The 17,405-nt window shown below is 48.0% G+C and overlaps 1 protein-coding gene across 5 annotated transcripts in view; it reads left to right on the top strand.

Moving 5' to 3' along the window:
* Nucleotides 1-2,021: 2,021 nt before the first annotated feature.
* The window catches only part of LOC137420783 (protocadherin-11 X-linked-like), a 37,861-nt gene continuing 22,477 nt past the window's right edge, over nt 2,022-17,405 (top strand). For 2 of the 5 annotated variants that reach the window (XM_068106139.2, XM_068106195.2), the window contains exons 1-5: nt 2,022-2,078; nt 2,621-2,755; nt 6,406-7,352; nt 13,135-14,457; nt 14,576-14,738. In XM_068106139.2, the coding sequence (XP_067962240.2) occupies nt 6,630-7,352; nt 13,135-14,457; nt 14,576-14,738 (2,209 nt within the window). In that variant the 5' untranslated portion in view covers nt 2,022-2,078; nt 2,621-2,755; nt 6,406-6,629. Of the gene's footprint in view, nt 2,079-2,620; nt 2,781-5,968; nt 6,050-6,405; nt 7,353-13,134; nt 14,458-14,575; nt 14,739-17,405 lie in introns of those variants that run through there. The other 3 variants (XM_068106159.2, XM_068106168.2, XM_068106177.2) reach the window with 3 other exon arrangements.

Here is a 17,405-nt window from a genome sequence, read left to right as displayed (position 1 = left end):
TGGGATATGGGGGAGATTTGGAGGGGAGGGGGGAGTCTAGGAGGGGAGGGGTGAGGGGGAGCCTTTGAGGGGAGGGGTGTGGTGGGAGTTTTGGAGGGAAGGGGCAAGGGGGGAGATTTGAAAGGGATGGGTGATGGGGAGGTTTTGGAGGGGAGGGGGAAGATTTGAAAGGGATGGGTGATGGGGAAGATTTGGAGGAGAGGGGTGATGGGGAAGATTTGGAGGGGAGGGGTTATGGGGAAGATTTGGAGGGGAGGGGTGAGATTGGATTTTAGAAAGTGTACGATTCATGGGAAACGAACATTTATTGCAAAATGAGTTTCTTGTGACCTTCGAGTCAAAAATACGTTTAAGGACACTGGGGGGAGGATGGAGTGCAGGAGAGTTTAGGGAATGTCGAAAAGAGGCACTGTAAGAGATGGAATTTTTTTGGGGGATGAATAGATTTGGTGAGCAAGTCGAAAGCAACCTTTTAAAGAAGAAGAAGAAAAAGGTGTTATAATATACGACGGAATACAGAACTTGAGGGGGAAGTGTAAACATTTTAAAGTTTAACAGTGAAAACTATCTGGGGAAATGGGGGAGAAACACGTGGTCGAAGAACGAACGAACGAATAAACGAATGAGAACAACGAATAAGAACAGAGAAGGAAATGTTTTTTTTGTTTTTGTTTTTGAGTTGAGATTTTAAACAAGGAAGTAGGCTATGGGGTGAAAAGACTGGGAAAACAGAGAACGAAAGTTATTGGATCACAAACGACGGACCGCTGAGAGAAAAACAAAGCCTCAAGGTTGGACACAGTACAAGGCCTCAAAAGACACGACACGAATTAACACGATTTATCTATACAGGCATGAAAGATTTGCACCGAAAATCTTCCTCGGGACACACTATACGTACACACATCATAAAATAAATACAGTTATAACGAAAATACAAATGGGAACAATTACTTAACTTCGATGGAGAGCGTGGAGAGCTGCGAATAAACGAAACCTCGCCGGCAAGACCGGAAGCGGAAGTCACTCAAGCCTTTGTCACTCAACATTTTTGACAAAGTTATGGCACTTTGTTTATTCTAGAGTTCTCCTCAAGCCGCACCGCACGACCTCAACCTCGTCTCGCGAACGTCAAAAGCGCGACACATCGCGCGCTTTCGAGAGGGGCGGAGCCAAGTGCACATCGATCATTGATCGTGAACCAGAAAATATAATAAATTACTGATATTTAGCGACTTGAAAGGTTCTTTATCAACAACTTATTTTCTTGTGCTTCTGCTGACCTGTCTGCAAGGTGTATAAATCGAAGTCCCGAGTGCGAATCACAGGTGAGCCCGTCCTGAGGTAATTAGCGATTGGGAACGATTCAGAAGCTTTGGGTAAATAACCCTTTGGTAATTTCCCCAACAGTTTTCCGGACGACAGATTGCCGGTAGGAGACATGTATTGCGTATAATATTTTGATGAGGTGTCATACAAACGTTTGTATTTGCGAACCTCATCTAAGAGTCGCTCCTCAAACTGCTCCATTGCTATTCTCCGTTTGATGCTTTGGTTCTTCGTTTTAGTTCCGTTTTGGATCTGGACCCGAAACCCCCAAATGCTGCCGGATGCTGTTCCCTGCTCAACGAATGAGCGTTTGTTTGACGCACACGACCACAGGTACGCGCGACGTGTCCTTCAGATTTTGGAGGTGTGCGCATCGACGCCTCTGCGATCCTCTGCGGGCTCCGGTCACCCATAAACCCCTTCTCTACGTATCTACGCAGATACGTTTACGTGCATCTTCGTAAAAACACAACTCCAGTTAAACCTGATCTTCATTTCGCGAGCGCAAGTTAAAAACAACACCTTTTGTGATTCATCAACTCGCGCCTCGATCTCCCCGCCCACTGAGTCAGCCTATCCAATCACGAGCTGAGTTCGCTTTCATTACACCGCCCCCCTGCACATACACCAATGAGTATGGACTATTCATATGAGGGCGTGGATTCCGCTCTCCCCGCCCCGAGGCTTCAATGCTGCACTCGCATCTCGGTCGGAATCTCGAGTCGGAATCTCGAGTCGGCTCGACGCAGGTGAGGAAGTTCGTGCTTGTTCAGTAAAAACAACAATAATAATATTAATATTTATGACAATGGGGGTACCACTAATGTACCACATTCATTACCTATGCCTGAGTTAATCACCTGTCCATCACTGCCGACACGTCACTCATTTCCTGAATACGAGGTTTGAACTGTTTCCACGTCGGTTCAAGGTGTGTGTGTGTGTGTGTGTGTGTGTGTGTGTGTGTGTGTGTGTGTGTGTGTGTGTGTGTGTGTGTGTGTGTGTGTGTGTGTGTGTGTGTGTGTGTGTGTGTGTGTGTGTGTGTGTGTGTGTGTGTGTGTGTGTGTGTCCGTGTCCACTGTCCATGTCAGATAGTAAGTATTCTGTTTGTGTACCGAGTCGAGGCTCATGGAGGAGCTGGTACGTGTCGTTGTATAAAGGAATGTGCGAACACAATTTATACATTAACCCTTCCAAAAGGTACACATGTAAAGGGAAAGGTAAACGCTAGAGCCTGTAGGTAAAGAACTGGAATAGAGCTTGTATTGTTCGGTTCACTGTCTGGACATAGGTGGTGTTGTGGATCTGCTGATGTAGACCCACGGCCACAGTTATCGACCCACTGTTTGGAGAGGTGCTGGACTGAAGGTGTCAATGAAGAACAACAGAACCTGACATGGTCCGGGCCGTCAGAAACAATCTCCTGGTACGCACGGGTACACAATCTCCTGGTACGCATGGGTAAACAATCTCCTGGTACGCACGGGTAAACAATCTCCTGGTATGCATGGGGACACAATCTCCTGGTACGCATGGGTAAACAATCTCCTGGTACACACGGGTACACAATCTCCTGGTACGCACGGGTAAACAATCTCCTGGTATGCATGGGTACACAATCTCCTGGTATGCATGGGTACACAATCTCCTGGTACGCATGGGTAAACAATCTCCTGGTACGCACGGGTAAACAATCTCCTGGTACACACGGGTACACAATCTCCTGGTACACACGGGTACACAATCTCCTGGTACGCACGGGTAAACAATCTCCTGGTACGCACGGGTACACAATCTCCTGGTACGCACGGGTAAACAATCTCCTGGTACGCACGGGTAAACAATCTCCTGGTACGCACGGGTAAACAATCTCCTGGTACGCACGGGTAAACAATCTCCTGGTACACACGGGTACACAATCTCCTGGTACGCATGGGTACACAATCTCCTGGTACGCACGGGTAAACAATCTCCTGGTACGCACGGGTACACAATCTCCTGGTACGCATGGGTAAACAATCTCCTGGTACGCACGGGTAAACAATCTCCTGGTACGCATGGGTAAACAATCTCCTGGTACGCATGGGTAAACAATCTCCTCGTATGCACGGGTAAACAATCTCCTGGTACGCATGGGTAAACGATCTCCTGGTACGCACGGGTAAACAATCTCCTGGTACGCACGGGTAAACAATCTCCTGGTACGCATGGGTAAACAATCTCCTCGTATGCACGGGTAAACAATCTCCTGGTACGCATGGGTAAACGATCTCCTGGTACGCATGGGTAAACAATCTCCTCGTATGCACGGGTAAACAATCTCCTGGTACGCATGGGTAAACGATCTCCTGGTACGCACGGGTAAACAATCTCCTGGTACGCACGGGTAAACAATCTCCTGGTACGCACGGGTAAACAATCTCCTGGTATGCACGGGTAAACAATCTCCTGGTACGCATGGGTACACAATCTCCTGGTACGCACGGGTACACAATCTCCTGGTATGCACGGGTAAACAATCTCCTGGTATGCACGGGTAAACAATCTCCTGGTACGCACGGGTAAACAATCTCCTGGTACGCACGGGTAAACAATCTCCTGGTACGCACGGGTACACAATCTCCTGGTACGCACGGGTACACAATCTCCTGGTACGCACGGGTAAACAATCTCCTGGTACGCACGGGTAAAGAATCTCCTGGTACGCACGGGTAAACAATCTCCTGGTACGCACGGGTAAACAATCTCCTGGTACGCACGGGTAAACAATCTCCTGGTACGCACGGGTAAACAATCTCCTGATATGCACGGGTAAACAATCTCCTGGTATGCACGGGTAAACAATCTCCTGGTATGCACGGGTAAACAATCTCCTGGTATGCACGGGTAAACAATCTCCTGGTACGCACGGGTAAACAATCTCCTGGTACGCATGGGTAAACAATCTCCTGGTACGCATGGGTAAACAATCTCCTGGTACGCACGGGTAAACAATCTCCTGGTACGCACGGGTAAACAATCTCCTGGTACGCATGGGTAAACAATCTCCTGGTACGCATGGGTAAACAATCTCCTGGTACGCATGGGTAAACAATCTCCTGGTACGCATGGGTAAACAATCTCCTGGTACGCACGGGTAAACAATCTCCTGGTACGCATGGGTAAACAATCTCCTGGTACGCATGGGTAAACAATCTCCTGGTACGCACGGGTAAACAATCTCCTGGTACGCATGGGTAAACAATCTCCTGGTACGCATGGGTAAACAATCTCCTGGTACGCACGGGTAAACAATCTCCTGGTACGCACGGGTAAACAATCTCCTGGTACGCACGGGTAAACAGGCGCTGGATGGTGATTGGTGCCAAACAGAGCTCTTTGGAGCTCAGGTGGCCCAATGCGGTTGTTTGGAGCCAGGGTGGCCCAATGTGGTCGTTTGGAGCCAGGGTGGCCCAATGTGGTCGTTTGTAGCCAGGGTAACCCAATGTGGTCGTTTGGAGTCAGGGTAGCCCAATGCGGTTGTTTGGAGCCAGGGTGGACCAATGTGGTTGTTTGGAGCCAGGGTGGCCCAATGTGGTTGTTTGGAGCCAGGGTGGCCCAATGTGGTTGTTTGGAGCCAGGGTGGCCCAATGTGGTTGTTTGGAGCCAGGGTGGCCCAATGTGGTTGTTTGGAGCCAGGGTGGCCCAATGTGGTTGTTTGGAGCCAGGGTGGCCCAATGTGGTTGTTTGGAGCCAGGGTGGCCCAATGTGGTTGTTTGGAGCCAGGGTGGCCCAATGTGGTTGTTTGGAGCCAGGGTGGCCCAATGTGGTTGTTAGGAGCCAGGGTGGCCCAATGCAGTCGTTTACGTGTAATGAACCCTCTCTAAGTTTCACTAAGTCACACATCATAAGGAGCGAAAGATGACGTGTACTTTAATTACCTGTAATAAGCTGTAATTACAAAAGTGAAAGCCAATGGCGGAGGCTTCTTTCAATTACAGGTGAAAAAGTCGCAGCGCGATTAACACGAGATTTGTACCGAGATTAAAGGGATATCAAAAGTCACAGGTTATTGAGGATCCACTGAAACCTGTGCGATCAAAACCGCACACTCGACTTCCCATCGAGATACTGTCGCACACCCAACTGTCGCACACCCAAGGAACCCACGAAGGTTCCCGTGTAGTGCACCTACCTTCTTGTTTGCACCTTGCTGCACCGACCTTCCCACCTGCACCTTGGCACGTATCTAGCTTCCCATCTAGTGCACCGTGTCATGCACCTGCCTTCCCGTGTCGTGCACCTTGTCGTGCGTGTACCTTCCAGTCTAGTGCACCTTGTCGTGCATGTACCTTCCCGTCTAGTGCACCTTGTCGTGCATGTACCTTCCCATCTAGTGCATCTACTTTCCTGCCTAGTGTACCTTGTTTTGTCACCTACCTTTCCATGTATACTTTTCTGTGTATCCACCTTCACTTGTATATCTTACTGCAGGTGAGCTCAGTTAGTCTGTGCTTGTACCTGTAAAATTTCCTCCTGGATTTGTTTCATGAAGTGGAATTTGACTAAAACTGCCGACCTGGTGCAGTACCTGCAGGAGGTGCTGTATGTTGAAGTATGCAGTCCTCCGTGTGTGTATGTAAAGCTACCTGTCCTGTGTGAATTTCACTTTGGATGTGGAGATCCCATGGTGTCTGTAAAAAGGGAAGACCATTGTGTGAAGATCAAATGTGCTATACAGGTGAGTTTCGAAAATGGATGTTTCTTGATTTAATTGATGGTAACACTGTGGGTAGGTATCAGGTGTGCAGTATAATGAAAATGCCGTGTGGGTGAAGTACAGCAGCGATGGGCCAAATGACCTTCTGCGTGTAACTTGTTATGTGATTTATAAATAGTCTCAAACAGGAAATGCAGCCTCACCCAAAACCTCAGGTTACCTGTCTTGAGGGAGTTGTTACCTTGTATCAGGAACACCTTCACAATGGTAATCGCACACCTTCCTGGTTCTCTGGAGGTGTGTACTTGTTCTTTAAAATTGTACTACCTGTGACCTTTAACCTTGATGAAGCCCTCGTTCTCCCTCTTCTTCCTCAGGTGAAAGGATGACGATGAAATGTTTCTCATTGGACGTCACTTGTCACGTGTTCCTTCGTCTTTTCCCACCTGCCCATCCATCCACGTCTCCAGGTGTTCATCTTCTCGGCACCTTCACTCCATCTGCTTCGACAAGGTCCCGTTAATCCTGTAATCCCCGACCAAACATTCTAACATTCCTTTTTCCATTCGGCATTCCACATGGCGTTCCAGAATCTCCAGATATGATGATTCCCAATCACTTTACAATTCCCTCCTCTTCACACTCATCTTCCCACTCCACACGTGGAACTCCTTGTCACGTGACATCTCTTCACCTTTCCCCTGGGTCACTTCCTCCTTCCATCTTCTCTTCTTGTTCTTCTTGTTTTTCTCGTCCTCCCTCCATCACGAGGGTTTCTCTGCTCGCTCTCATTCTGTGCACATTGCTGCTGCAAACACCCACCGTTGTTGATGGGGAACCAAGGAGATGCCCAGGTGGTGACGAGGTGAAACACAAACATGGCGAGCGATTAGCCAACAGCAACAAAGATGGTCGGATTGACGGGCAGGTCGAGAAAGTGGCAGAGATGAAGCCAAATGATTCCGAGACTCCAACTACTGAGGGTGATCGTGAGATGCATTTGGATCATTGGATGAATATCAAGGTGCTCCACACCACTGGCACCAAAGGTAACAAGGAAAGGCTACGCAGGTCACCGGATGGCAGCAGCTTGGTGTTTACTGTAGTGGAAGAATCAGAACCTGGAAGCTTCATCGGTTCCCTCGCCCCACCTTCCGTTCCATCAACTTCACAATCTGTTCGCTATGACCTGCTCTCATCAACTGGTCCGCAGGACTCTGTGCGACTTGGGGTCACCAATGGAGAACTGAAGACCGGAAGTGCCAGGTTGGACCGGGAACAGCTCTGCACCAAGGGCATGAAGACCTGCCTTTTGGAGTTACGGGTGAGATTGGGAGGAGTTTCGGGTGAGATTGGGAGTAGTTACGGGTGAGATTGGGAGTAGTTACGGGTGAGATTGGGAGGAGTTACGGGTGAGATTGGGAGGAGTTACTGGTGAGATTGGGAGAAGTTACGGGTGAGATTGGGAGTAGTTACGGGTGAGATTGGGAGTAGTTACGGGTGAGATTGGGAGTAGTTACGGGTGAGATTGGGAGTAGTTACGGGTGAGATTGGGAGTAGTTACGGGTGAGATTGGGAGTAGTTACGGGTGAGATTGGGAGTAGTTACGGGTGAGATTGGGAGTAGTTACGGGTGAGATTGGGAGTAGTTACGGGTGAGATTGGGAGTAGTTACGGGTGAGATTGGGAGTAGTTACGGGTGAGATTGGGAGTAGTTACGGGTGAGATTGGGAGTAGTTACGGGTGAGATTGGGAGTAGTTACGGGTGAGATTGGGAGTAGTTACGGGTGAGATTGGGAGTAGTTACGGGTGAGATTGGGAGTAGTTACGGGTGAGATTGGGAGTAGTTACGGGTGAGATTGGGAGTAGTTACGGGTGAGATTGGGAGTAGTTACGGGTGAGATTGGGAGTAGTTACGGGTGAGATTGGGAGTAGTTACGGGTGAGATTGGGAGTAGTTACGGGTGAGATTGGGAGTAGTTACGGGTGAGATTGGGAGTAGTTACGGGTGAGATTGGGAGTAGTTACGGGTGAGATTGGGAGTAGTTACGGTGAGATTGGGAGTAGTTACAGGTGAGATTGGGAGTAGTTACCGGTGAGATTGGGAGTCGTTACCGGTGAGATTGGGAGTAGTTACCGGTGAGATTGGGAGTAGTTACCGGTGAGATTGGGAGTAGTTACCGGTGAGATTGGGAGTAGTTACCGGTGAGATTGGGAGTAGTTACCGGTGAGATTGGGAGTAGTTACCGGTGAGATTGGGAGTAGTTACCGGTGAGATTGGGAGTAGTTACCGGTGAGATTGGGAGTAGTTACCGGTGAGATTGGGAGTAGTTACCGGTGAGATTGGGAGTACTTACCGGTGAGATTGGGAGTAGTTACCTGTGAGATTGGGAGTAGTTACGGGTGAGATTGGGAGTAGTTACGGGTGAGATTGGGAGTAGTTACGGGTGAGATTGGGAGTAGTTACCGGTGAGATTGGGAGTAGTTACCGGTGAGATTGGGAGTAGTTACCGGTGAGATTGGGAGTAGTTACGGGTGAGATTGGGAGTAGTTACGGGTGAGTTTGGGATTAGTTACCGGTGAGACTGGGATTAGTTACCGGTGAGACTGGGAGTAGTTACGGGTGAGACTGGGAGTAGTTACGGGTGAGATTGGGAGTAGTTACGGGTGAGATTGGGAGTAGTTACGGGTGAGATTGGGAGTAGTTACGGGTGAGATTGGGAGTAGTTACGGGTGAGATTGGGAGTAGTTACGGGTGAGATTGGGAGTAGTTACGGGTGAGATTGGGAGTAGTTACGGGTGAGATTGGGAGTAGTTACGGGTGAGATTGGGAGTAGTTACGGGTGAGATTGGGAGTAGTTACGGGTGAGATTGGGAGTAGTTACGGGTGAGATTGGGAGTAGTTACCGGTGAGATTGGGAGTAGTTACCGGTGAGATTTCTGAGTAGTTACCGGTGAGATTGGGAGTAGTTACCGGTGAGATTGGGAGTAGTTACCGGTGAGATTGGGAGTAGTTACCGGTGAGATTGGGAGTAGTCACCGGTGAGATTGGGAGTAGTCACCGGTGAGATTGGGAGTAGTCACCGGTGAGATTGGGAGTAGTCACCGGTGAGATTGGGAGTAGTCACCGGTGAGATTGGGAGTAGTCACCGGTGACATTGGCAGTAGTTACGGGTGAGTTTGGGATTAGTTACGGGTGAGATTGGGAGTAGTTACGGGTGAGATTGGGAGTAGTTACCGGTGAGATTGGGAGTAGTTACGGGTGAGTTTGGGAGTAGTTACGGGTGAGTTTGGGATTAGTTACCGGTGAGATTGGGAGTAGTTACGGGTGAGTTTGGGATTAGTTACCGGTGAGATTGGGAGTAGTTACGGGTGAGATTGGGAGTAGTTACGGGTGAGATTGGGAGTAGTTACGGGTGAGATTGGGAGTAGTTACGGGTGAGATTGGGAGTAGTTACGGGTGAGATTGGGAGTAGTTACGGGTGAGATTGGGAGTAGTTACCGGTGAGATTGGGAATAGTTACCGGTGAGATTGGGAATAGTTACCGGTGAGATTGGGAGTAGTTACGGGTGAGTTTGGGATTAGTCACCGGTGAGATTGGGAGTAGTTACCGGTGAGATTGGGAGTAGTTACCGGTGAGATTGGGAGTAGTTACCGGTGAGATTGGGAGTAGTTACGGGTGAGTTTGGGATTAGTTACCGGTGAGATTGGGAGTAGTTACCGGTGAGATTGGGAGTAGTTACCGGTGAGATTGGGAGTAGTTACCGGTGAGATTGGGAGTAGTTACCGGTGAGATTGGTAGTAGTTGTGGGGGGGATTGCGAGGAGTTGCGGGTGAGATTGGGAGCAGTTGCGGGGGGGATTGCGAGGAGTTACGGGTGAGATTGGGAGGAGTTACGGGTGAGATTGGGGGGAGTGACGGGTGAGATTGGGAGGAGTTATGGGTGAGATTGGGAGTAGTTACCGGTGAGATTGGGAGTAGTTACCGGTGAGATTGGGAGTACTTAAGGGTGTAGTTCCCGGGTATGTCCAGTTACGGTTACTGTTACGAGATTGGTTGACCATTTGTTGTTGATTGCTTGACTAGCTTACCATGTGTCCTATGTTTGACTTGTCATCTGTCTTACCAGCTGGTTGTACCTCTCGGGCATGGTGAGTTGTTGGTAGTTCTATGAATGGTTAGTTAAAGGTGACACGGATGACGTCAGGAGGCCAGCGAGTTGAACTCGTGAGATTTGCGCACCATATTTAATTTAATTAATTTCGTCACGATACAGGAAGTATGTATAAAGGCCAAAAAAACCCCCCAATTGTTAACCGTTTAGCGTAACCTTTTGGTGAAATTCCAAAGCATTTTCAACTCGACTCCCAAAACATGAGGAGGGGGGAATGTGTCCATTTAATTGTGACGTCATCAACATGATGCTTCATTGTGGGAATTGTTTTCACATAGGAATCCAAAGTGGTCGTAATAATGTCAATACCGGGTATGTCCACCTCCGGCAGCAATCATTCCATCGAGGTTCAAGGAATGTGGTTGCGGTAATCTGTGCTGTGTTCAGGGAATGTGGTTGCGGTAATCTGGGCTGTGTTCAGGGAATGTGGTTGCGGTAATCTGGGCAGTGTTCAGGGAATGTGGTTGCGGTAATCTGGGCTGTGTTCAGGGAATGTGGTTGTGGTAATCTGTGCTGTGTTCAGGGAATGTGGTTGCGGTAATCTGTGCTGTGTTCAGGGAATGTGGTTGCGGTAATCTGGGCTGTGTTCAGGGAATGTGGTTGCGGTAATCTGGGCAGTGTTCAGGGAATGTGGTTGCGGTAATCTGGGCTGTGTTCAGGGAATGTGGTTGTGGTAATCTGTGCTGTGTTCAGGGAATGTGGTTGCGGTAATCTGGGCTGTGTTCAGGGAATGTGGTTGCGGTAATCTGGGCAGTGTTCAGGGAATGTGGTTGCGGTAATCTGGGCAGTGTTCAGGGAATGTGGTTGCGGTAATCTGTGCTGTGTTCAGGGAATGTGGTTGCGGTAATCTGGGCAGTGTTCAGGGAATGTGGTTGCGGTAATCTGGGCAGTGTTCAGGGAATGTGGTTGCGGTAATCTGGGCAGTGTTCAGGGAATGTGGTTGCGGTAATCTGGGCTGTGTTCAGGGAATGTGGTTGCGGTAATCTGGGCAGTGTTCAGGGAATGTGGTTGCGGTAATCTCGGCTGTGTTCAGGGAATGTGGTTGCGGTAATCTGTGCTGTGTTCAGGGAATGTGGTTGCGGTAATCTGGGCTGTGTTCATGGAATGTGGTTGCGGTAATCTGGGTAGTGTTCAGGGAATGTGGTTGCGGTAATCTGTGCTGTGTTCATGGAATGTGGTTGCGGTAATCTGGGCAGTGTTCAGGGAATGTGGTTGCGGTAATCTGGGCAGTGTTCAGGGAATGTGGTTGCGGTAATCTGGGCAGTGTTCAGGGAATGTGGTTGCGGTAATCTGTGCTGTGTTCAGGGAATGTGGTTGCGGTAATCTGGGCAGTGTTCAGGGAATGTGGTTGCGGTAATCTGGGCAGTGTTCAGGGAATGTGGTTGCGGTAATCTGGGCTGTGTTCATGGAATGTGGTTGCGGTAATCTGGGCAGTGTTCAGGGAATGTGGTTGCGGTAATCTGTGCTGTGTTCAGGGAATGTGGTTGCGGTAATCTGGGCAGTGTTCAGGGAATGTGGTTGCGGTAATCTGTGCTGTGTTCAGGGAATGTGGTTGCGGTAATCTGGGCAGTGTTCAGGGAATGTGGTTGCGGTAATCTGGGCTGTGTTCATGGAATGTGGTTGCGGTAATCTGGGCAGTGTTCAGGGAATGTGGTTGCGGTAATCTGTGCTGTGTTCAGGGAATGTGGTTGCGGTAATCTGGGCAGTGTTCAGGGAATGTGGTTGCGGTAATCTGGGCAGTGTTCAGGGAATGTGGTTGATGCACTACATGATGATCGTTCTTCACGTGCTTGTTGTCACGGTCACGTTTCGAGTTAAATTTCAACATTCCCATAAACGCACCGATGACGATGAACAACGAGACTTCATTGAACACCTTACCCCGCACCGTCATGAGAAACGAGCACATGGGCGGGGTCTGCGAGCACTTGATTTGATTGGTCGATTATGACGACAAATGCCATAATGTTTTTTTCCAAGAACTGCTAAGCGGATTGGGAGTTTGAAGGCGCCAAAGGGAAGATGTGTGTTCTTCAGTGTCGGAGTATAAGAACAAAACAAATGACGTTTCGAGGCCATTTTCCCCTGCGGAGCGGGTGTTGGCCTTTTTCAGGCACCGTGGTCCCCTTTTTGAAGCAATGTTTTATGGCCGGATGCCCTTCCTGCCGCCAACCCTGTTAGTCACCTCTTGCGACACACGGAGAATTACCAGTGAGCTGGTACTCAATTTGCCGACCTCGGAAGGATGACAGGCTGAGTCAACCCCCCTGGCGTTAATTCAGCGATCGACCGGGATTCGAATCCAGGATCCTAGGATCCCGAGCCGGCACCCTAGCCGCTAAGCCAACACCAGGCAACACCACGCTACTGTAGGAGTATATAATTCAATTTAAATGAAATGGAGATCTGAAGGTTGTAGAAAACGTTTCCGAAAGTTGATCACAATTGACGCAGAGTCTTTTGCACCTCCCTGTCTAACGTGTTACATTGGTTATTTGTCCCTGTTGTTCATGCCCTTTTATGGTGTCCGTAAAACCAGTAAGTTTCCTGTTTGGAATGATTTTAATTTTTTGTTTGACCGCCACAGAGAGTAAATTAATGATCTCACTCCTTGCCACACATGAGCTATCGGGACAAATTTGGACCCACATTACTACCAAGCTATAGGTTCGTTTTCCGATTCATGTTCAAAATGTAACGTTGAATTGAAATGCTGTTGTTCCTCAATCATAAACTGACGTTTGTTGCGGAAAGACAGACGGACAGAGAAGTGAACCAATTGCTTAATCGCGCTTTTTGTTTCACACTCGGGATAAGTAGTGGTACATGTCCATGGAGTTATTATGAGCTGGGGGGATAATAGCGACAAAGAGGAGAATTAAACAAGTTAAAGCAAATTTCAGGATGTAACTTACACTTGTGACCCTCACCAGGTCATGATCTCTTTGAAGAGCTCCGCCAACCAATTTGTCATTGTGCAGCTTCACCTATTGGACATCAATGATCACGAGCCAACGTTCCCATCAGCTACTTTTGTTTCGAAGATTATGGAGGATGCTCCAATCGGACTCGTCGTACTTCTCCCACCGGCTGTCGATCCCGACGCTGGGATCAATGGAACGATCGTGTACCAGTTACTAACCATGAAGCCTCACTTCACATCTGGGTTTGCAGCAACCTCTCGCGAGGGCTCCGTTTCACCTGAACACTCAGGGGAGAGAGAAGGGGACGTGAGGCACACAGAGAGATTCACATGGAAGGAAGATGAAACCACTGACTTGAACACAGAACGAAAAGATGGAAGTGAACTTGAGAAGGTAAAGACTACCCTTGAAAGCCCCTTCTCTTTACACGTGGATCTGGAAGGAGCTCCGTATCTACAACTGGAACATCAACTTGATTATGAAGAGATTTTTGCCTATGTTGGTGTCTTGAAGGCTTCCGATGGTGGAAAACCGCACCGAGAAAATGTCCTTTTAGTTCACATTAACATTACCGATGCCAACGATCACGCCCCACACTTTCTCGTTTCCCATGTCCAAGCTTCGATCTCAGAGTCCGCCGCCACCGGCACCGTTGTCGCCCAGGTGAACGCCAGAGACGCAGACGCCGGTGCAAACGGCGCCATCAAATATGTTTGGGCTTCAGAAACGGGAGCTGTGACCCAGGAGACCTTTTATCTAAACATGACCAGTGGTGAGGTCTCTGTGCTTTGTGAGCTGGATCGAGAGCAGAGAGCGGAATACCAGCTGGAGGTGGTCGCGATGGACCGAGGACGTCCACGGCAGATGGCCACTGCCACCATCACGGTCTTGCTTTCTGATGTAAACGATAACGTTCCCGTCATCGAAACTGAACCGCTTGCAGCTGCAGTCGAGCAGAGGTCCGACGCCATGGGGACCATTTGCCTCACGGTGTCCGAAGCGATCTCTCCTGGGACCCGCTTGCTGCTAATTCAGGTTTCGGACCCGGATTTAGGGAGGAACGGAAGTGTTTCGTGTCGCCTGCTGAATGCTCAAACGTGGACGAACAAAACGTTCAACAAGCTCGGTGTAAATGGACATCATTGTAAAAGAGATAACGAGCAAGTTAAGGATCCACAAGTACTCTCGGAAACAGAAAATGGAGGTTTCAAAGGAACTGCTGCAACGTTTCCAGTTCCTCTGCAGGTATATCCAGCTTTTAAGAATTCTCTCGAGATGTTTCTACTGGAGACGACAACGACGGTGGATCGCGAGACCCAGGAAGAGTACCACGTGAGTTGGGTAGATGTGATGTACTTATAAATGGGGGGCGCTGGGGGATCAGGGGGTGAGGTTGAGTTGATGTTTGCCTTCTTCCAACCCTTATTACCTTATTTTCCCAATAATTCAGGTATGGCTTGAAGTGAGGGATGGTGGAAATCCTCATCTTGCATCTGGAGTGTGGATAAGCATTCTCCTTTTGGATGAAAACGACAATGCTCCTCAGTTTAACCTAACCTCACTGAATGCCACAGTGATGGAAAACAACCTACCTGGAGCCATCCTGGCACAAGGTGAGATGACACGTGAAAAGGTAACCTGTTGAGAACAGTTACCATTTATTGACACTCAAATTTCAATACTTGCAACACTTTTTACAGGCGTCAAGGCTCGTGCGGAAGCTAGAACATAGAATGGACCTGGACATTAGCAAGATGGAAAGACAGAGCGGGAGCGGGGGCGCACCAACAACACGATAGAGGAATACAATTGGAGGAAGAAAGGAGAAGGGGACATCACGAGGGGTGAACAGGTTGGATAAGGGTACAAACTCTCAAACACAGAAGGGGGACTGGGAAAACTGGGGGAAAGAAAACAAACTTTCACGATGCAGATATTGCGGATAACGTGTGTGTGTGTGTGTGTGTGTGTGTGTGTGTGTGTGTGTGTGTGTGTGTGTGTGTGTGTGTGTGTGTGTGTGTGAGTGTGATATTGTGTGTGTGTGATATTGTGTGTGTGTGATATTGTGTGTGTGTGATATTGTGTGTGTGTGATATTGTGTGTGTGTGATATTGTGTGTGTGTGATATTGTGTGTGTGTGATATTGTGTGTGTGTGATATTGTGTGTGTGTGATATTGTGTTTGTGTGATATTGTGTTTGTGTGATATTGTGTGTGTGTGTGTGATATTGTGTTTGTGTGTGTGATATTGTATTTGTGTGTGTGATATTGTGTTTGTGTGATATTGTGTTTGTGTGATATTGTGTTTGTGTGATATTGTGTTTGTGTGATATTGTGTGTGTGTGTGTGTGATATTGTGTTTGTGTGTGTGATATTGTGTTTGTGTGTGTGATATTGTGTTTGTGTGTGTGATATTGTGTTTGTGTGTGTGATATTGTGTTTGTGTGATATTGTGTTTGTGTGATATTGTGTTTGTGTGATATTGTGTTTGTGTGATATTGTGTGTGTGTGATATTGTGTTTGTGTGTGTGATATTGTGTTTGTGTGTGTGATATTGTGTGTGTGTGTGTGATATTGTGTGTGTGTGTGATATTGTGTTTGTGTGATATTGTGTGTGTGTGTGATATTGTGTTTGTGTGTGTGATATTGTGTTTGTGTGTGTGATATTGTGTTTGTGTGTGTGATATTGTGTTTGTGTGTGTGATATTGTGTTTGTGTGTGTGATATTGTGTTTGTGTGTGTGATATTGTGTTTGTGTGATATTGTGTTTGTGTGATATTGTGTTTGTGTGATATTGTGTTTGTGTGATATTGTGTGTGTGTGTGTGTGATATTGTGTTTGTGTGTGTGATATTGTGTTTGTGTGTGTGATATTGTGTTTGTGTGTGTGATATTGTGTGTGTGTGATATTGTGTTTGTGTGATATTGTGTTTGTGTGATATTGTGTTTGTGTGATATTGTGTTTGTGTGATATTGTGTTTGTGTGATATTGTGTGTGTGTGATATTGTGTTTGTGTGTGTGATATTGTGTTTGTGTGTGTGATATTGTGTTTGTGTGTGTGATATTGTGTGTGTGTGTGATATTGTGTTTGTGTGATATTGTGTGTGTGTGTGATATTGTGTTTGTGTGTGTGATATTGTGTTTGTGTGTGTGATATTGTGTTTGTGTGTGTGATATTGTGTTTGTGTGTGTGATATTGTGTTTGTGTGTGTGATATTGTGTTTGTGTGTGTGATATTGTGTGTGTGATATTGTGTCTGTGATATTGTGTCTGTGATATTGTGTCTGTGTCTGTGGGTGTGTATTATTGTGTCTGTGTTGTGTGTATTACTAGTATAAAAGCCCATAAACATCAAAAGTGACGGATTGGAGTTATTACCTCTGCCACCAAAGGTGGATGGAGGTTATGTTTTCACGTCTGTCTGTCTGTCTGTTTGTTTTGTCTGTCTGTTTTTGTTTTTCTGTGCACAAGATATCGAAAAAAGTTGTGGACAGATTTGAACGAAACTTGGTAGAGAGGTAGTGTATGTGACAAAGATGAAATGATTAGATTTTGGTAAAGATCCGCATTTATCCGCATTTTGGATCCGCATTTTTGGTAAAGATCCAGCTACTTTAATTTTCAGTGATTCTTCACCATTGGGAGACAGGGCCAAAAACGATACATAGCAGGATATCTCAAAAAGTTGTGGACAGATTTGGACGAAATTTGGTGGACCGATTGGGTGTCTGACAAGGACGATTCGATTCGATTTTGGTGAAGATCTGAATAGTGATTCGGATATGAGAATTATTTAACCAAGTGATTCTTCACCATTGAGAGATCAGGCCAAAAGCGATTATATAACACTGTGGTGCTGCGCACACACGACTCGATTGCCAGAGAGGTAGGCCACAACGCGTTGGTATAACAAAGAGTCTTTATTCAAAGCTCGTACTTCAGCACTGGGCGGGCTGGACCTTAGAGCCCGCATATATGTGCCGAGGCCGGCCACGCCTAGTCCCCGGGCGTGGCCGATCGGTCGAAAGGCGGGGCATGTGCTCTCGTTCCCCGCCTGGACGTTCGCACCACCCACTGGTGCGCGGAATTATTGCCCCTTGTGCCCGCCACACACGCCCCCCCCAGAATTCCCGCGCACCTGAAGGGTGAGTTTGCGGGGAAGCCGGATGACCCGGCCGAAACGCCCCCTAGCGATGGGTGCAGGGCTGGGGGGTAGCGGGACGGCGGGGCTGGGGGGTGCCGGGGGTCCGACCGCCGGGGGGCGGCCTCGACGCGAGGCAG

Source organism: Myxine glutinosa, chromosome 1, assembly GCF_964187855.1.
Source record: "Myxine glutinosa chromosome 1, kmMyxGlut1.1, whole genome shotgun sequence".
NCBI lineage: Eukaryota > Metazoa > Chordata > Myxini > Myxiniformes > Myxinidae > Myxine > Myxine glutinosa.
The sequence above is the reverse complement of the archived record's forward strand: the minus strand, read 5'-3'. Positions and strand labels throughout refer to the sequence as shown.